Source organism: Callorhinus ursinus, unplaced genomic scaffold (genome assembly GCF_003265705.2).
Source record: "Callorhinus ursinus isolate GAN/ISIS: 27379988/994484 unplaced genomic scaffold, GSC_fseal_2.0 scaffold13, whole genome shotgun sequence".
In the NCBI taxonomy this organism is placed as follows: Eukaryota; Metazoa; Chordata; class Mammalia; order Carnivora; family Otariidae; genus Callorhinus; species Callorhinus ursinus.
This window is the reverse complement of record NW_027397075.1, coordinates 41,431,626-41,453,169: the sequence shown is the minus strand read 5'-3', so window position 1 is coordinate 41,453,169 and position 21,544 is coordinate 41,431,626. Positions and strand designations below refer to the sequence as shown.

General features: G+C 37.9%; 1 protein-coding gene across 1 annotated transcript in view; it reads right to left on the bottom strand.

Moving 5' to 3' along the window:
- SHCBP1L (SHC binding and spindle associated 1 like) overlaps positions 1 to 20,027 on the bottom strand; it is a 39,806-nt gene extending 19,779 nt beyond the window's left edge. The window contains exons 1-5 of the mRNA XM_025877854.2: positions 19,316 to 20,027; positions 17,661 to 17,810; positions 6,211 to 6,425; positions 3,042 to 3,128; positions 2,745 to 2,963 (exon numbers count right to left, since the gene is read on the bottom strand). Of these exons, the coding sequence (XP_025733639.1) occupies positions 2,745 to 2,963; positions 3,042 to 3,128; positions 6,211 to 6,425; positions 17,661 to 17,810; positions 19,316 to 19,720 (1,076 nt within the window). The 5' untranslated portion in view covers positions 19,721 to 20,027. The remainder of the gene's footprint in view (positions 1 to 2,744; positions 2,964 to 3,041; positions 3,129 to 6,210; positions 6,426 to 17,660; positions 17,811 to 19,315) is intronic.
- Between the last annotated feature and the right edge of the window lie 1,517 nt (positions 20,028 to 21,544).

The following is a 21,544-nucleotide window of genomic DNA, read 5'->3' as shown; positions in this document are numbered from 1 at the left end:
TCCATTTGTTATACTGGAGCCTGACTGATGTGTTTGGTATGGTATGGTGGAGAGGAATTGTCCTATAATCTTATGATTAAATATTAGTCTTTGAGTGGGTCTATGTCCCTGGACCGTAACCTTCACAACTTTCTTAGTGCCCTCCTCTTCCCAGATAGGAAGGCTAGAGGGGACTGGAGTCAAGGAAATGCCCTTCTCCCCTAAGTGGGAAAAAGCTCTGGTAAAGTCTTTTCATCTGGTGAATAAATCTTTGTCATGGAGATGCTCTGGGTATATTTCTTTCTTTTTTTTTTTTTAAGATTTTATTTATTTATTTGACAGAGAGAGACACAGCTACAGAGGTAACACAAGCAGGGGGAGTGGGAGAGGGAGAAGCAGGCCTCCCGCAGATCAGGGAGCCTGATGCAGGGCTCCATCTCAGGATCCTGGGATCATGACCTGAGCCGAAGGCAGACGCTTAACGACTGAGCCACCCAGGCACGCCCTCCCTTTTTTTTTTTTTTTAAGATTTATGGGTATATTTCATAATAGTAACTTTTCCCATCCCCAACCAGAGGCATAATGGGATTTTTCCTGACTCTTCACCAGAATTCCTGGAGGCAAAACCCCACAGAGATGTGGGGTATCTCCCTAGGAACTTCATCCCTCCAGGAGTTTCTCACTTGAATACTAGTCCACACGCAACCACCAGCAGTTTAACAAAATTACCACTTGTGTTCTTACAGTTTATGGCTCTAAGTGGTTATCTGTTCCAGGTAAGCAGATCTTGGTTGTGATTCTGAATTTACTTCTTTCTCCAGATTTCAAGGTGGCAGTTTGCCCTGTGACCTCAGTTTTCTTATGGGTCGAAGAAAGTCATTTTCAGTTTGCTCAGCTTTTTTCTTTTTTTAAGGATGGGAGCGATAATTAACAAGCTCTTTACATGTCAGAGCTGCATCTGAAAATATTTTATTTGTTTTTAAGTTTCCATTTCTCTGTTGAGATTCTCCACTTATTAACACCAGTTTTCCTGTAATTTGTTGAACATATTTATAATAGCTGCTTCGAAGTCTTTCAAATCTAACATCTGGGCCTATTCAGACTCATATTTTATTAAATATCTTTTTTCCTGGGTATGGATCTAATTTTCTGGTTTCTTACCATGCCCATTAAGTTTTGGTTGAACACTGGAGACTTTGGAAAATATATTCTCATAACTCTAGATTGTGTTTTGTTCTTCTGAGGATTGTTATTCTTGTATTCTAGCAGGCAGTTAACTTGTCTGGGCTCAAAATGCAGCTGACATCTCTCTTCAGTTCTCTCAAACTCCATGCTTCAACTACATATTTTTTTTAAAGCATGGTTCCCAAATTTCTCTCCCCAACCAACGCTAGCACAGTTTAGTGGTCAGTCAAGAATTTGGGCAGAGTTTATGCTAAAATTCTAGATATCACCCCTTTTGCAACTCTTCTTTCAGGATACCCCACCTATATTTCCAGCTCTTCTGCCAGCTTTGTATTCTGTCCTTTGCCATCATGAAGTAGTTGGACTGCATTTTTTGCTGCCAGAGCTATAAGAACTGGTGATCCCTCTCAGACTGAAAAGCAACAAATTCCCATTTCTTACCCATTCCAAGGATAAATACATTTCAAGGCTCTTGCCTGCTTTGGTTATTTGACAGTACCTTCAAATAGCTGGATACTTTCAATACATTTTTGTTCAAATTTTATAATTGTTATCTATGCAAGGGTTTGACCAATTAACTTACTCCACCACTCCCAAACCTAGATTCTCTGTGATTATAACTTTTAAGATGAGAGAACCCTGTGCTGCCCTATGCCATTAGAATCTGAAGTCTAGTGATGATAGCTTGTATTCAAATTCAACTTTTGTTGAATCTGGATTTCTAGATAAATAGATTTCAAAAATCTTATCTATACTGACTTCCCAAAGTAATCCCAAATTTTCTTATATAGGAATCCCCATCACAACATCAACAATAGGCACTGAAATGGGATTCTTAATGATTAAAAAAGTAAGTCAAATTTGAAAGAAAATACAAAAAGAAAAGATTTAAGCTAATAGTTAATTGTTGGACAAGTAAAATGTGGCTCAGAGTTTCCTAGGCACAGAACGTGTACAGGTGGAACACAAAGGAAGAGGTTTAACAATCTAGTATGAAATAGTCAGATGTCCTTTGGCTCCATTCAAAATTTTCCATTAATTTTGAAACCATGAGCAAGAATTCTTGTTTCCTCTCTATCTAAAACAGACAGAAATATGTACTTTACTACATAGTAATGTAAAAATATTTTAAGACATTTTCAAGTATTCTGGAGAATAATGCTAGTTAAATCTACATTGTTTTATTTATCACAAAAAGAACTTATCAACTTATGTTGGTTAAAAAAGAAGAAATTAAGAGGCAGCCAAATTATTCAACTTTCTCTTTACTTTGCATATTATATGTGGTGGAGATCTACCTCCTCTTTTCTTAGGCTTTGGCCAAAATCAAGAATGTAAAGATGAAAGATAAGGAAAGAACCAGTTTGATGACATGTTTTTTTATCCAAAAAGCCAATGATTTCAGTGAACTCAGTTATATAAAAATAACTTTCCAATACTGGTAGTTGCACTTTGTTCTTATCTCAAAAACTGGACATCTAATTTTATAATCTACTTCAGTCAGGGTAACATATATGACAAGTGATATGATAAAAGAATGCCCATGTAATCTTTTTGTTTAAAATAGAGCAAATCATTACCGGAGGCGTAAATCTTCCCACATTTTCAATAATCCACAGAGCATTACTATCTCATAGTATTTTTTCCAGCATTCAACAGCCTCTGCTGCAGATGGATCTTCCTTAATATTACTCTGATACTCGATGAGCTCAACACGTTTGTTTTTATATTTCTCCAAAGTTTTTTTGAAACGTTGTGCAATAGGACCAGGTATGGTTCCATCTTGTATATCACACCACCTGAAAAGTATCAATATAATTACAACGTTTATCTTATAATAATAATAATGTGCTGAGTTCGTTTTTAACTATACTTACAAATTAATTCTTTCTTCAATCAAAGCAGTGTAATTCTCACAACTTTCTTCATCATCCCAGTCCCTCCAAAGAAAGTCATAAAAAAACCTATGATGAATCAAAATAATATAAAAGTGATCAAAAAGAGCCAATACCATGTATATAACTAAAGACACTCTCATGTTAGAATTCTTTGTATGAATTCTGAGAAAAATGACTTCTCAGTGAACTAATATTAAAATCAAACCTTTAAAAATTAGATTATCTAAACTCTCACTCTTTGCAGATGATATGATACTTCATGTGGAAAACCCAAAAGACTCCACCCCCAAATTGCTAGAACTCATACAGGAATTCAGTAAAGTGGCAGGATATAAAATCAATGCACAGAAATCAGTGGCATTCCTATAAACCAACAACAAGACGGAAGAGAGACAAATTAAGGAGTCGATTCCATTTACAATTGCACCCAAAACCATAAGATACCTGGGAATAAATCTAACCAAAGAGACAAAGGCTCTGTACTCAGAAAACTATAAAATACTCATGAAAGAAATTGAGGAAGACACAAAGAAATGGAAAAACGTTCCCTGCTCATGGATTGGAAGAACAAACATTGTGAAGATGTCAATGCTACCTAGAGCAATCTACACATTCAGTGCAATCCCCATCAAAATACCATCCACTTTTTTCAAAGAAATGGAACAAATAATCCTAAAATTTGTATGGAACCAGAAGAGACCCCGAATAGCCAGAAGAATGTTGAAAAAGAAAAGCAAAGCTAGTGGCATCACAATTCCGGACTTCCAGCTCTATCACAAAGCTGTCATCATCAAGACAGTATGGTACTGGCACAAAAACAGACACATAGATCAATGGAACAGAATAGAGAGCCCAGAAATGGACCCTCAACTCTAGGGTCAACTCATCTTTGACAAAGCAGGAAAGAATGTCCAATGGAAAAAAGACAGTCTCTTCAACAAATGGTGTTGGGAAAATTGGACAGCCACATGCAGAAGAATGAAACTGGACCATTTCCTTACACCACACACAAAAATAGACTCCAAATGGTTGAAAGACCTAAATGTGAGACAGGAGTCCATCAACATCCTAAAGGAGAACACAGGTAGCAACCTCTTCGACCTCAGCAGCAGCAACTTCTTCCTAGAAACATTGCCAAAGGCAAGGGAAGCAAGAGCAAAAATGAACTATTGGGATTTCATCAAGATAAAAAGCTTTTGCACAGCAAAAGAAACAGTCAACAAAACCAAAAGACAACCAACAGAATGGGAGAAAATATTTGCAAATGACATATCAGATAAAGGGCTAGTATCCAAAATCTATAAAGAACTTATCAAACTCAACACCCAAAGAACAAATAATCCAATCAAGAAATGGGCAGAAGACATGAACAGACATTTTTCCAAAGAAGACATCCAAATGGCCAACAGACACATGAAAAAGTGCTCAACATCGCTCGGCATCAGGGAAATCCAAATCAAGACCTCAATGAGATACTACCTCACACCAGTCAGAATGGCTAAAATTAACAAGTCAGGAAACGACAGATGTTGGCAGGGATGTGGAGAAAGGGGAACCCTCCTACACTGCTGGTGGGAATGCAAGCTGGTGCAACCACTCTGGAAAACAGTATGGAGGTTCCTCAAACAGTTGAAAATAGAGCGACCATACGATCCAGCAATTGCACTACTGGGTATTTACCCCAAAGATACAAATGTAGGGATCCGAAGGGGTATGTGCACCCCAATGTTTATAGCAGCAATGTCCACAAGAGCCAAACTGTGGAAAGAGCCAAGGTGTCCATCGACAGATGAATGGATAAAGAAGATGTGGTATATATACACAATGGAATATTATGCAGCCATCAAAAGGAATGAGATCTTGCCATTTGCAACAACGTGGATGGAACTGGAGCATGTTACGCTGAGCGAAATAAGTCAATCAGAGAAAGACATGTATCATATGACCTCACTGATATGAGGAATTCTTAATCTCAGGAAACAAACTGAGGGTTGCTGGAGTGGTAGGGGGTGGGAGGGATGGGGTGGCTGGGTGATAGACATTGGGGAGGGTATGTGCTATGGTGAGCGCTGTGAATTGTGCAAGACTGTTGAATCACAGATCTGTACCTCTGAAACAAATAATGCAATATATGTTAAGAAAAAAAAAAAGAAGAAGAAGATAGCAGGAGGGGAAAATGAAGGGGAGTAAATTGGAGGGGGAGACGAACCATGAGAGACGATGGACTCTGAAAAACAAACTGAGGGTTCTAGAGGGGAGGGGGGTGGGGGGATGGGTTAGCCTGGTGATGGGTATTAAAGAGGGCACGTTCTGCATGGAGCACTGGGTGTTATGCACAAACAATGAATCATGGAACACTACATCAAAAACTAATGATGTAATGTATGGTGATTAACATAACAATAAAAAATTTAAAGAAAAGAATTAGATTATCTAGATTCTATTTGAGGTTACTACAGACAATGTTCCTTGAAGTGGGAATGAAAAATGTTTCCAAATTTCCTAGATTTTGGCTATGGTTTTGTTCAACAAAGAACTAATACTTAAGATATAATCAAATTTGTATATTCAGGGGAAGCATTAGAAAAACAAAAATATGCCCCCAAAATATTCTGTATTATATTTTTGGACACCTTCTCTCAAATTGTATCAACTTTTAAGAAGCAATCATAATGTAGATGATGACATCTAGTATCTGTAATGCCCTTACATGTGAAACATAAAATCTAATATACTTAAGATGCTTAAATATGAACAAAATTTAATGTTACTTGTCTCTAGAACTTTTTTATCAATTTTTGAAAAAGCAAGATCAAAAAATGGCAAACTTTTCATTGCCCATATATAATACTTCTGCAAGAGAATGTTAAAAGAGTTACAAATATGCGTTCATTAAAAACGGACAGGAGCACCTGGCTGACTCAGTCAGTGAAGCATGTGACTCTTGATCTTGGAGTCATGAGTTCAAGCCCCATGTTGGGTGTAGAGATAACTTAAAATAAATAAATAAACTTTAAAAAAATGGACAAATTGAATTCAGCAGTGAGTAAAAATTAAATCAATAACTATTTATTAAGTGCTTATATACTTACGTATTAACTTTTTGAATAGGAGAATTTTAACTTTAAGAGGTAAAAAGGTCTAATACCTTACAACTTCCAAGGCCAAAGCAATATCATGTATATCAGAATCTTGTACTTCAACAGGGTACACTTCCAAGAGAGGCACACTATGCTCCAGTTCTTCCAAAATCTCATTGACCAAATTCCTTGGAATATTTGCAATGTTAGAAGAAAAGGGCTCAGCAACAGATACGGTAACTTTGAAACAAGACGATGAGCTTTGGCATGGTTTACAAGTTACCTACGACAAATATTATAAAATTTGTAATTACAAATCAAAATAAATCACAGGATTTTTTTCCTCACACATGATCTGCTTATAAAATTTCTTCTTTTAAATTTTATGACCTCTTTAACCACACACAAAGTAATTATAGATCAATATTAAATAAAATAACACAATTTTTCAAACTTCCTCCCGCCCTCTCTCCTTTTCTTTTCCTTTCCTTTTCCTTTCCTTTCCTTTAGTTCCAGTGTAGCTAATAATGTTATATTAGTTTCAGGTGTATAATATAGTGATTCAACAATTCCGTATATTACTCAGAGCTCATCAGGATAAGTCTTAATCCTCTCCAGCTATTTCATCCATCCCCCTACCCACCTCCCCTCTATAATATTTGTTCTCCCAATCCCTAAATACAGAATATCTTTCCATTTCTTTGGGTTGCCTTCAATTTCTTTCATCAGTGTTTTATAGTTTTCAGAGTACAGGTCTTTCACCTCCTCGGTTAAGTTTATTCCTGGGTATCTTATTATTTTTGGTGCAATTGTAAAGGGAAGGATCTTCTTATTTCTCTTTCTGCTATTTCATTATTAGTGTATAGAAATGCAATGGATTTCTGTATATTTTGTATCCTGCAACTTTACTGAACTCATTTACCAGTTCTAGTATTTTGGTGAAATCTTTAGGGTTTTCTATATACAGTATCATGTTATCTGCAAATAGTGAAAGTTTCACTTCTTTCTTACCTATCTGGATGCCTTTTATTTCTTTTTCTTGTCAGATTGCTGTGGTTAGGGCTCCCAGTACTATGTTGAATAAAAGTGGTGACAGTGGACATTCTTGTCTTATTCCTGACCTTAGGGGAAAAGCTCTGTTTTTCACCAGTGAGTATGATGTTAGCTCTGGGTTTTTCATATATAGCTTTTATTGTATTGAAGTATGTTCCCTCCAAACCTACTTTGTTGAGGGTTTTTATCATGAATGGATGTTGTACTTGGTCAAATGCTTTTTCTGCATCTATTGAAATGATCATATGGTTTTTATCCTTTGTCTTGTTGATGTTATGTATCACATTAATTGTAATTAATGTAATTGTAAATACTCAGCTACGCTTGCATCCCAGGAATAAGTCCCACTTGGTCGTGGTGAGTAATTCTCTTTAATGTATTGTTGGATTCAGTTTGCTAATATTTTGTTAAGGATTTTGGCATCTATGTTCATCAGAGATATTGGCCTGTAGTTCTCTTTTTTTTTGGTAGTGTTTTGGTATCTGGTTTTGGTATTGGAGTAATGCTGGCCTCATAGAATGAATTTGAAACCTTTCCTTCCTCATCTATTTTTTTAATAGGTTCCAGTTATTGATTCATGGATGCTTTTGTCTTTTATTTCTGAGATTAATAGGTTTTTAAATATATTTATGTACATATGTGTGTGTATATATACATATATTTCCCTTTTCCTTATCATTTGTTTCTTCAAAATGTCTTCTTTTCTGCTGTTTTAACCACAATTTTGATATTAGAGTTTCTTCAAATGCCTGGTGATCCTTGTCTGTCTGCTCATATTTAAAAGTGGAGCACTAAAAAGGAGGTCTGTGTATACAGGTGGAATAAGTACAGATATTCTATCTGTAGATGTAGAACATCCTACAGATGTTCTGCACCAGCTCTTTCCATGGGAACTCAATATGACAACTACCTTTAGATGTGTTCTTTTGAGCTGAATATAGAAAACTTTTCCAACTCTCATGCCTGAAGGAGTATGCCTTAGCTGCTTGTGTTCTAGAAGTAGAGTCAGAGTAGAAGGCAGAAGATCCTAACATTCAGTACCAATAAACTTTGACCTATTCCCTTCTTCTCAGTGGGATACTTCTATCCTTAACCATACTTCTCAAGCCAGCTTCTTAAATCTGTACATTTATGTCTTTTGCCAAATTTGGGAAAATTCAGCCATTATTTTATTCAAATATTTTTTCAGCCACACCTCTTCTTCTCTTTTTCTGGGACTCAGAAGACATGAATGTTAGGTCTTTTGTTATAGTCCAACATGTCCCTACAGCTCTCTCTATTTTGTTTTCCAGTCTACATTCTTCCTGGTGTTCAATTAGGTAATTTCTAATTTTCTATTGTCAAGTTCACTGATTGTTTCCTCTGTCTTCATTCTGCTGTTCAACACATTCTTTTGAGTTTTTTATTTTAGTTACTGTATTTTTCTAGTTCTAAAACTTTGCTTGGTTTTTCTTTATATATTTCATTTATTTGTAGAGACTTTCTATTTTTTGCTGAGACTTTCTATTTTTTAATTTGTTGCATATGCATTCATAATTGCTCAGTGAAGCATTTTTATCGTGACTGTTTTAAAGTCCTTGTCAGATAATTCTAACATGTGTGTTATCTCAGTGTTAGTGTCTATTGTTTTATCTCATTCAAGTTGAGATCATCCTAGTTCTTACGAGGGACTGAGAAAAGATGACAAGTGATTTTTCTGGACATTTTGAGTATTATGTGAGATTCTTGAATTTATTTAAATCTTTTATTTTATCAGTCCTCTTTTGACACCAATCTGCCATAGAAAGAAAGTTGCCACCCTGTTACTGCCAGATAGGGAGAGAAGTCCAGATTCTTCACTCAGTGTCTGTTGACCAGGGGAGTGTGGGGAGTGTTTCTTCTTTACTGCTATTCTGGGGTGAGAGTTCAGGTTCAACATGAGATCTCCACTGATACCAGCTTGGAGAGAGAGGAGCACCTCATTACTGCTCCCCATGTTTTCTTTGACATCGTGGTAGGGTGTTGAGTCCTGATTCTCCACTAGATCTTTTCTGACACCACTGCTCCAGGAAGTGGAAGGAGTCTCTCCTTACTCACGGGGGTGATAGTCTAGTCTTCCTACGTAGTCTACATTGACACCAGGGGGGGCAGGGGAAGTTCCTTATCACCCAGCTTCCCATTTTCTTCCCACTAGGTCTTCTCTAACACCACTCTGGCAGTGGGGTTAGCCTGCCTTGTTTCAACTTAACAAGAGTGGAAGTCTAGGCTCTTCACTTGGGTCTTTTCCTGCAGTGGGGAAAAAGGGGCAGCAGGTTTGGGTTTTTTTTCCCTGTGGTGTTTGGCTACCCCTTTCCTGGTCCTTTGGCTAGAGAAAGCAGGCCTTTGGGAGTGGGGAGTGATGGGGGTGGGCTTTTTCATTTTTCATTTTTACTTTTAGTCTACACCTATTGGTGTTTTTAGGTTGCCAGATTCTCTGGTACCCAGTCTAGGACATATGAAGCAAACCTCAAGGAAGTTACTGTTATTCCTTGGGTCATGAGGTCCCTAGGCACTCTGTCTTCTATCCATCTTTTAGAGTCTTATGTTGGTTTTATATTAATTATCCAGGTTTTTCTTATACTTGGTAGGAAGAATAGGGAAAAATATGTCTACTCCATCTTTCTGGGAGTGGAAGTCTCTGTTTCTTAAATAGCTTTCAACAATTCTTTCTTAGCTCCATATTCAACCTTATTTCCAGAGATGTAAGTACAGTCAATTCTTTAGGCTATTTAGTGTATATCAAGTTGTTTTTTGGCTTTCCCTACTGCAAACTTAGAATTCAACTTTCTTAGCTTTACTGTCGGTTGCCACTTATTTATCTCTTTTATGCCTCTAAGTTTTGTTGCCATTATCTCCTTTCCCATCTCTTGTCCTTAAATACCTTTTAAAAAATTCCTTTGCTATCATTTTGGCGGAGGACTCTGGGGATAAAGAAAAGCTCCTATAAGTTTCCAGAGAGGAAAAATATATAGGTGTTATCAGAGGACTGATGACATTGGCTTCTCAACCAGCAACACTGGAAGCTTGAAGACAATGAACAGTATTTTTCAAATTCTTGTCATAAAAATCAAACCTAGAATCATGTACCCTGTCAATTTTTCAAATAAATATGAGGATATTTTCAAGAACACAAGATTGCAGTAATTTTATCTTCTTTGTGTCCTTACCCATGAAGCTATTAGGATAAGGTCCCTAGCCAAAATGAAAGAATTAAGAAAAAGGAAGACAGGAATTCTAGGAAATGGATTATTTATACAAGAGAATGGTAAAAGGAATTCCTAAGATAATGATGGAGGGAGATCCCCTATCCATCAGGTCTAGAATCACCAATCCAGATTGCAGATCAGAAGGATGCAAGAGATACCTCTTTAAGAAGACAAAATTGATAGACATGTTTATGTTGAGAAGATTTACATAACTGTAAATTATGACTGGGGAAGAGTCTAAGGACAAACTAGTAAGAAAACAAAAAGAAATGAAAAAAAAAAAACAAGGTAATCAACTCTAGGAAAACTTTTTTAAATGTCCAGGAAAGGAAAATTAATCATAGTATACCAAAGAGTTTATCTATCTATGAAATGAATACTACATACAAATGAAGTAGACACTGAGTATATGATAGAACCAAAATTATTAAGTGTTTTGGGAGTATGGGAGCATGTAGAAAATATGGGCATAAGGTCGAACAGGGAATGTATTGGTGGTGGTATATAAAATACCTAAATCCCCATTTTCCATAGTGGGAGCCTATATATAAAACCTAAAACAGAGAAATCAAGAAGTAGCAATATAAGCATGATTCTTTTTTTATTTAAATTCAATTAGCCAACATATAGTACATCATTAGTTTCAGATGCAGTATTCAATAATTCATCAGTTGCATATGACACCCAGTGCTCATCACATCATGTGCCCTCCTTAATGCTCATCACCCATTTACCCCATCCCCCCACCAACCTCCCCTTCAGCAACCCTCAGTTTGTTTCCCAGTGTTAAGGGTCTCTCATGGTTTGTCTCCCTCTCTTAAAACTGAATGGGAAGAAATATAAGCATGTCTCTTGGAGATAGGGAATTGATACTATAATAATTAACTAAACTGGTTAAAATTGGCTGCACCTGGAAAATACAAGAAATTGCAGCAGAAGGTGGATAGAGGTTGGGTGAGCACATCATTTCATAACAAAAGTTGTAACTGTATTTGACTCTATTAACTTTGTGCATATTGAATTTTAATAACACTAAGAAAACATGTAGCAATAAGTGGGTACACAAAGGATAAGGAATTGAGACATTTAATATAAACTACTATTTGGGGACTTTACAATGACATAAAGGAAAGAGACAGAGAAGGAGCTAGAGGGAAGAGAAGGGTCCCAAGCAGTCTAAAATGTGAATTTAAATGCTTCTCAATTTGTTCAGAAAGCAAGTTACAGAACAGGCTTTAAATTCAAGGATTCTAGGGGTGCATAGATGGCTCAGTTAGTTAAGTGTCCAGCTCTTAATTTTGGCTCAGGTCATGATCTCAAGGTTGTGAGATTGAGCCTCACAACGGGCTCCATGCTAGGTGTGAAGCCTGCTTAAGATTCTCTCTCTCCTTCTCCCTCTCCCTCTGCCCCTCCCCCCAAATAAAAATAAAAAATAATAAATAAAATCAATTATTTTATAACTAAAGGTGGAAGTTTGTGGAAATAGCCACAATGCGAGATGTAAATGTTGAGAACAGTTCAAAGTGACTATTCCCTCTTTAGAACTATGATACAGTAGAATCAGGTAAATAACCAGCTTCGGAATCCACTGAGAGATCCCTTAAACGTCTCCAAATTAAAGATTCTCTAAACTGGGAATATACCTCAATATAATAAAGGCCATATATGAAAAACCCACAGCTAATATCATCCCCAATGGGGAAAACTGAGAGTTTTTCCTCTATGGTCAAGAACAAGGCATGGATGTCCACTCTCACCACTGTTGTTCAACACAGTACTGGAAGTCTTAGCCTCAGCAATCAGAAAACAAAAAGAAATAAAAGGCATCCAAGTCAGCTAGGCAGAAATAAAACTTTCACTATTTACAGATGATATGATACTCCATATAGAAAACCCAAAAGACTCCACCAAAAAATTGATACAATTGATACAGGAATTCAGTAAAGTTGCAGGATACAAAACTGACATACAGAAATCTATTGCATTTCTTTACCAGTAATGAAGCAGCAGAAAGAGAAAGTAAGGCAAAAACCTCATTTACAATTGCACCAAAAACAATAAGATATCTAGGAATAAACCTAACCAAAGAGGTGAAAGACCTGTACTCTGAAAACTACAAAACATTGATAAAAGAAATTGAGGATGATAAAAAGAAATGGAGACATTCCCTGCTCATGGATTGGAAGAATAAATATTGTTAAAATGTCTATACTGCCCAAAGCAATCTACACATTCAATGCAATCCCTATCAAAATACCAATAGCATTTTTCAGAGAGCTAACAATCCTAAAAGTTGTATGGAACCACAAAAGATGCTGAGTAACCAAAACTACCGTGGGGGGGAAAAAAAAGCAAAGCTGGCAGCATCACAATTCTGGGCTTCAAGTTATATTACAGAGCTGTAGTGATCAAAATAGTATGGTATTGGCACAAAAATAGGCACACAGATCAATAGAACAGAACAGAAAACCCAGAAATAAACCTGCGAGTATATGGTCAATTAATCTTTGACAAAGCAGGAAAGAATATCCAATGGAAGAAAGACAGTCTCTTCAACAAATGGTGTTGGGAAAACTGGACAACTACATGCAAAAGAATGAAACTGGACCACTTTCTTACCCCATGCACAAAAATAAACTCAAAATGGATTAAAGACCTAAATGTGAGACCTGAAACCCTAAAAATCCTAGAGAACACAGGCAGTAATCTCTTTGACATCAGCCATAGCAACCTCTTTCTAGATATGTCTCCTGAGGCAAGGGAAACAAAAGCAAAAATAAACTATTGGGACTTCATCAAGATAAAAAGTTTCTGCACAGCGAAGGAAACAAGCAACAAAACTAAAAGGCAGCCTACTGAATGGGCAAAGATAGTTGCCAATGACATATCTGATAAAGGGTTAGTATCCAAAATATATGAAGAACTTAATGGCCAGAAAACAATCCAAGTAAAAAATGGGCAGAAGACATGAATAGACATTTTTCCAAAGATATCCAGACAGCTAACAGACACATGAAAAGGTACTCATCAGCAATCATCAGGGAAATACAAAAGTACAATGAGATACTACCTCACACCTGTCAAAATGGCTAAAATCAACAACACAAGAAACAACAGATGTTAGTGAGGATGTGAAGAAAGGGGAACCCTTGTGCAGTGTTGGTGGGAATGCAAACTGGTGCAGCCACTCTGGAAAACAGTATGGAGGTTCCACAAAAAGTTAAAAATAGAACTACCCTATGATCCAGCAATTGCACTACTAAATATTTACCCAGAGAATACAAAAATACTAATTCAAGGGGATACATGCACCCCAATGTTTATAGCAGCATTATCTACAATAGCCAAATTATGGAAACAGTCCAAGTGTCCATCAACTGATGAATGGATAAAGATGATGTGATATGTGTATATATACGTACATATACAATGGCATATTACTCAGCCATAAAAAAGAATAAAATCTTGCCATTTGCACGGACATGGGTGAAGCTAGAGAGTATTATGCTAAGTGAAATAAGTCTGTCAGAGAAAGACAAGTACCATATGATTTCACTTATATGTGGAATTTAAGAAACAAAACTAACAAGCAAAGGGGGGGAAAAAGAGAGAGGGAAGCAAACCAAGAAAAAGATTCTTAACTATAGAGAACAAACTGATGGTGGGCACCTGGGTGGCTCAGTTGGTTAAGCGACTGCCTTCGGCTCAGGTCATGATCCTGGAGTCCCAGGATCGAGTCCCACATCGGGCTTCCTGCTCAGCAGGGAGGCTGCTTCTCCCTCTGACCCTCCCCCCTCTCATGTGCTCTCTCTCTCTCTCATTCTCTCTCAAATAAATAAATAAAATCTTTTTTAAAAATTTCAAAAAATATTAAAAAAAAAAAAGAGAGCAATCTAATGGTGACCAGAGGGAGGGTGGGTGGGGGGGATGAGTTAAATAGGTGCTAGGGATTAAGGAGTGCACTTGTGGTGAGCACTGGTGTTGTATGGAAGTGTTGAATCACTATATTATACATTTGAAACTAATATTACACTGTATGTTAACTGGACTTTGAATAAACCTTTAAAAAAAATAAAGATTCTCGGGGCGCCTAGGTGGCTCAGATGGTTGGGCATCTGCCTTCGGCTCAGGTCATGATCTCAGGGTCCTGGGATCGAGCCCTGCATCAGGCTCCCCGCTCAGCGGGAAGCCTGTTTCTCCCTCTCCCACTGCCCCTCGCTTGTACTCTCTCACTCTGTCAAATAAATAAAATCTTAAAAAAATAAAAGTCTCTAAATTTATTGATAGTGACTACACATGCTCTTTGTACAAAATGTTTAAAAATCAACCATAATCCTAACAGAGATAACCAACTACCATTAACCTTTTTATCTTCCAGTTTTATTCCTATGTCCTTATATTATTTACATAGTTGGATCATACTGCATATCTAGTTCTCTAATCTTTTATTTTTATCTTATATATACAATGAGCACTTTTCTAAATCATTAAAAGTTTTTTCTTAATATAAGTTTTATGACTACATAATATCCTATCTTATGGATATATCATCATTTATTTGACCAGCATCTTATTATTAAAGTTTTATGGTATCACCAATTTTTCATTTTATAAATATCACTGTGATCACTCAATATATAAATCTTCTTCTGCATTTCTGATTTCTGTAGAATAAATTTCTAGAAATTAAGTGAACTTTTTCATTTTCATTTTTATTTGTTTTTATGTGCAGTGGGGTCTATTTATTTATTTTTGTTATTTTTATTTTTTCTAGCTTTATTGAGATAACTGACATATAATGAGTGAATTACTTTAAAATTCCTTTTTTTTTTTAAGATTTTATTTATTTGACAGAGAGGGAGAGTGAGAGAGAGAGCGTGCACGTGCACAAGTAAGCAGAGCGGCAGGGAGAGGGAGAAGCAGATTCCCCGCTGAGCAGAAAGCCCGAAGTGGACTCGATCCCAGGACCCTGGGATCATGACCCGAGCAAAAGGCAGACGCTTAACCAACTGAGCCACCCAGGCGCCCCTACTTTAAAATTCTTGATATATTTTGGCAAACTGCTTTTTACAGAGGTTATAAAAAAAGTTCCCTTAATTTCTGGACCATTGTGTAACCAAGATTAAGAATATGCTAGATTTTCTTCCAATCAAATATTTCTAAATTTTTTCTTTGTTGTGTGAATTTGTACCAGGCAGAATAATGGCCCTCAAAGATATTCATGCCTTTATCCTTGGAACCTGTGAATATATTAATGTTACTTTACATGGTAAAAAGGACTTTGCAGGTGTGATTAAGGTTAAGGAGTTGAGATGGGAAAGTTATCCTGAATTACCCAGTTGGGCCCATTCTAATCACGAATCTTAAAGGACATGCACTTTTTCAGCCTGCAAAGAACCAGACAGATAGAGTCTAAGAAAGACTTTGGAGATGGAGAGAGGGGGCCAGAAGTCATGGAATGCAGGAAGCTTCTAGAGGCTGGACAAGACAAGGAAACAGATTCTCCCCTACAGCCTCCAAAAGGGAATGCAGCCTTGCCTATATCTTGATTTTAGCTCACTGGGCCCATGTCAGATTTTTTTCTATAGAATTGTAAGATAATAAATTTGTATTGTTTAAGTCACCAAACTCATGGTAAATTCTTGCAGCAGCAATAGAAAATTGAGCATCTAAAGAAAAAGAGAATGAGGTCCAGAGAAATAAATTATTGTGACTTCAGAACAAGGAGTATCAGATAGCAACTGTTGATACTTCAATCCAAGTAAGATTTAAGAAGCTTTGGCAGACAAAACAACATCTGAATTGTGCAGCACTACCTTAAGAGGTCCCAAGATCTAATTTTACGGCCACATAATTCAAAGAATTAGAATCTGCCAACATACTATTCTGCTTTTTGCTCTGTTCTCTCCTTTCCTTCCTCCCTTTCTAATGTTTAAAGGACACTGGCAATCTCTCGAGGATTGGCAATCCCTAGAGGATTCTAAAGCAATCTAATTATCTGTAATCTTGTGATTTTTGGAGTAAGAAAGAGCAAACAATCAATGTATTGCATGTAAAACCTTAGAACTTGATATATTTTCTAGATAATCTAATCCAGTGAGTTTTCACATAAATTTAAGGATCTTCCAAGGTTTTATGGAGAATAGGGGCTATCATGAGGTGTCGGAAGAAAAACCAAGTAATTGCTAGAATGCCATCCCCTTCCTTTCAGTCAGAAATGTCCTGCTTTAATGTGTTGTATACGTTAGGCTTCCACATAAAACTTGACTAAAGAATTCCCCCCCAAAATGTTAAAGATACCAATATAGTATACCTCCACTTATTTTATCCACATGAAAAAAGTCCAGAGAAGTTATGAAAGTTCAAGGGAAAAGCTACTCAAAATCTGAAGTTGAGCAAACCTCAAAGAAACACTAAAAACAGAATATTATTGAAAAACTAATGCCAAGTCTCTATTATATTTTTTGTATAGTCTCTATGATAAAAAATACGGCATTTTTTATCTGTAAAAATACCACAAACTTACTTTTCCATAGAACACAGAATTGAATTGTTCTCAGGTAGTGTGCAATGTAATGAATTTCAAACAAAAATTTTTCTTGTGACCAAACAACAAACTTGAAATATCTGAGGCAGGGATACCATTTGTGATTATAGATATTAATGTCTATACAAGGATAATAAATCTTTAAGGGAATCAAACTTATGACATCAAATATGCCACAATATTTAACCTATAGACCTAAAAAAGTAAAATCTTATCAGATGAAGGCTTGGAAGTTGAGGTATTATACTAAAAGGGTACTTTTCATAGGAAGAAATTTCAAATTTTACCAATAATTTTTTGATCCACTTTTTCTGTCTTACTTTAACTAAACCTCATAATTCAGACAAAAGAAGATTAAAGGAAAATGATGGAAAAAGAAGGCCCAAGTCTGTTAAAGCCTACATTACTAATTTTAAAGAAATGCACTTTTGCTATTTGAGCAATTGAAACTAAGCTAATAAATACTGTCTGATACACTAGATTCCATTTAATAATTAACTGTGCCCAGGTAAATGGATGCTAATATCCCCCTTCTTTTTATGCTATTAATTTGCTTAGAAACTTAAAATAGACATTAACCTTTGTCAATCTGTGTTTAAGTATCAAAGCCCCAAATTAGTAAGGTCATATTTTGGTCTTAAAAAGAACTGATAATTTCACTCAAAAGAACAAAGCTCAGGTAAAAGTTATTTACCTCAACCAGTATACCAACAAAAGGGATAGAAGCTTCTTCATATTTCACAAAGAATAACTCAGGATTCGTCTTCCAGACTCCAAGCCATTTGTCTTTCAACTTTAATTTTTCTGATAGATATTTACTCATAGCCTCATCAGCATCTTCTGCCTAGCAAAAGAAAAAATATGTATAAATATATAAAATTATAGATTTATACATAAATATTTTTACTGATTTCTATTTAAATATACCCTTAAATAATAAAAAAAAACCCTGGAAAGTAAAAGATTTTAATTGAATCAATGTTTACTGGAAAATATCATAAACTTAAAAGAGATCCATTCACTCAATAGAGTAATTCAGTGCTGAAACATCTACTTGTTATTTATATTTAAGCAATCTGTTTTATTAATCCACTGAGGACAAAGAACTGTAATTATACATTTAAAAAATAGTAATTATCATTTTAAAAAAAACAGCAATTATTTTTTCTGAACTTTAAAGATACAGCAACCTATTTAAAACATAGTACATAAAAATTTAAAACAGCACTCCATTCTATAAAACAAATGAGCATATTAAGCATTCAAAAAATACTACCCATTTTATTTTTTAAATTTAAATCAGCTACCTCAAGGATGATAATCATCTAAGCTATTGTGAAACCCAGTCATTAGACCCCGTCTGATTAAGAGCACAAAAATGTCTATAAACGTTTTTCAATTGCCTTTCAGAGACTTCCTCTTCTCCAATCCTCATTATCAGATATAAGTTGGCCATTAATACTGTCCTAGTTTTATGGTAATTGTGTAATTGTGTTTTTTTTTAAGATTTTATTTATTTATTTAATTGACACACACAGAGACAGAGACAGCGTGAGAGGGATCACAAGCAGGGGCAGTGGCAGAGGGAGAAGCAGGCTTCCCCGCTGAGCAGGGAGCCCGATGCAGGGCTCAATCCCAGGACCCTGGGATCATGACCTGAGCAGTAGGCAGTCACTTCAACTGAGCCACCCAGGCGCCCCTATGGTAACTGTGTTCTTAAAAATAAAATTTTTGTCTGAGTATAAAATACGGTTCACCTACAGAAAATCTGAAAAATGCACAAAATGCAAGGAAAACAAAACCCACTCTTGATCCTGACAGCCCAAATAACCGTTGTTGCTAATTCCTTCCAGTCATTTTTCTATGTTTGTATTCATCCATTCATATGAATCATGTTTTGTTTTGTCTCCTGGGGTTTTTTTTTTTAAACATTATTGCGTCAGATATAACTAATGTTCTTAAAAACCTAAGGTCATTCCACTTCCCAGACTCCGAGTCTGGGAACCATCGAGTGTAGACCTGTGCAGTACTGTCGGGTAAAAGTCAAGGCTGGGTCATCGTATCGTTATGTGCGGACACAAGTCGTTAAATGCGAAAACTAAGACGCAAGCCTGGGCACTGATAAGGCTTATCGATCTAAGATGTAAACCTGGGCACTGATTAGGCCTATCGATCTTCATCTCTTGGAAGCTGCCAGAAACCCGGGACACGCTCCACCAGGGCTGCCCCCTCACTGACAACAGCTTGTGTGCGGGGGGGGGGGGGGAAGCCAACGGTAACCCTCTGGGACAGGCCCAGTGCCTCGGGCTCGGCGGAGGCCCTGCAAACGCCGGCCGGCTGGCCCCTCACCTTGCGGCCCTGCAGCATCTCGTCGCAGTACAGCGCCACCTTCTCGTCGCGCCACATGCCCCTCATGGGGGACACGCAGACCGGGGGCAGTGGCTGCGCCTCCTCTTCATCCTCCTCGGGCACCGACAGAAGGGGCTCCTCGTCCTCCTCCGCCCCCTCGCCCCGGCCCTCGGCCTGAGAGGCCGGCAGGAGCTGCAGCCGCCGCCGGGCCGCCTCCCGGCCCGCCTTCCCCTTCGCGGGCCGCGGGGACGCCACCACCGCCCGCACCGGGGATGCGGCGCTCTTCAGGGTCCCTACCGCCACCGAGTCCCCGGTGGGCGCGGGCACCCCCTTCTCTCCTCGCCTGCCGGGGCTGACGGTTCGGACGGAGTCCTCCGGCCCGGGAGCCCGGGCCCCCGACGCCATCTCCTCACACCGCGAGGGCCCGCTGCAGCCGTTAGTCACTTTTCCCGCCCTCAGCCCGCTGGCCAATGAGCGGACGGTGCCCGCCGAGCCCGCAACGAGCGCGGGGCCTCGAGGGGAGCCGGCCCGGGTGAGTTGGGGAATGGGTGTACGGGCGGGGGCGGGGGTGCAGGGGGCCGCGGCCCGCGAGGTGGTGGGGGGCGCGGGTGCTGCGGAGGGGGCCGCGGGGGACAGTGTGGCGCTCGGGGCGGCGCCCCCACCAGGTGGCGCCCACGCGCAGGGCGCTCGCCCTAACCCCACGCCGCTCCCCTTGGACCCACCCAATGAGAGAATTCTCTCCCCAGGGGCCTCTTACGTTTTCAGGGTGCTTGTGAGTCACCCCCAGGTCATCATGACCTAACTCATGCGCCGCCTACCACTGCACACAGGCGCATCTGCACAAAAACAGTCTGAAGGAAAATTTAGTTTTACGCTGGAGACCGATAGTAACTGGAGCCCTCTGCTCGTGACCAAAGGACACTCTAGTGACAAATCCAGCGACCTAGATTTTCCCCAACCTATTCACACGGTTCCCAATATAAAACTGCCTTTACATTTTGAACAAGACACTTTTTGCCAAAAAGGGTAGGTTAGTCTGTTTTCATGTCTCTGTTGTGTTGCTCAAAAGTCTCATTAAAGATTATATTATGTAATTGTTAAACTGGACTCAAATTTCCAGCTGGGAGTAATGTGTGCAAACTATGAATACCCTCACAATAAAAATCTGCTCAAGATAATACATTCTGGAGAAGAACAGAGACCACTCGTTTCTGTTACATTACTATGAAACCTGCTTGGAGCCAGTTGGAGTAACTTCTGTTTGCTCTCTAGCTGTGAAGTAACTGCCCTGGGGGGGGCCAACAGCGCCCACAAAGAACAGCACTGGGAAAACACCTGCCTTCCTTCACCCTCATCTGGAAGAACACTGTGTTGAATTTGGAGTTGATTTTGAGGAAAATATTAGTCTTAATATCATGTTCAGGGAATAATTACAACATTTATCCCGTGTTGACTCTAAGTTTATTCCTTTTGTCAGGAGTCCTGGATTTTGTTTAAAATTGTACTTAGCTACAGATTGCACTCACCAAAAGTAAAATCTTTGTACTCTAGCATGTCTTCAAAAAGTTTGTTTTTTAATAAATTGTGGGGTTTGATTCAGAATAACAGAGACTACTTGTCCTAGTCAAAAGTTTAAAAACAACAACAACCTCTTTCCAAAAAACAAACCAAACACAAACACAAACAAATATTTGTAGGAACCTACCATGTGCCAGACAGTGCATAGATGCCAAAGTTCCAGAAATAAGACAGAATTCCTATCCTCATAGTCTTAGTGAATGGTGCAGATGGGTCAATAGATGATTGTGTTTGGTAAGGACCCTGATTTAAAAATATATATATATAATATATATATATATAATATATATATGCTCAAAATTCTCTTACGTTTTCAGGGTCCTTGCTTGGATAAGCATTTTCTTATCACAAATTATTTAAATACATTATTTTCAATAGCTGCATATAGTTTCCATAAACCCATACTTTCAGATGTTTGGGTTATGTTAATTTTTATAATAATGAATATGCCATTTGTGTATATTTGTGTATAAGTTTTGCCTATATTTTGTATCCCCCTCCCTCACCCCAGGGAAAAGTGGGATTCCCAAGTCAGGATGTGTAAATATTTTAAGGCTGCTAGTATTGCCAAGTTTTTTCCCCAAAAAGGATGTGTATGAATTTCCACTTCCATTAGCAGTTATAATTCCCAGATGGGCTGTGTTATGAAAT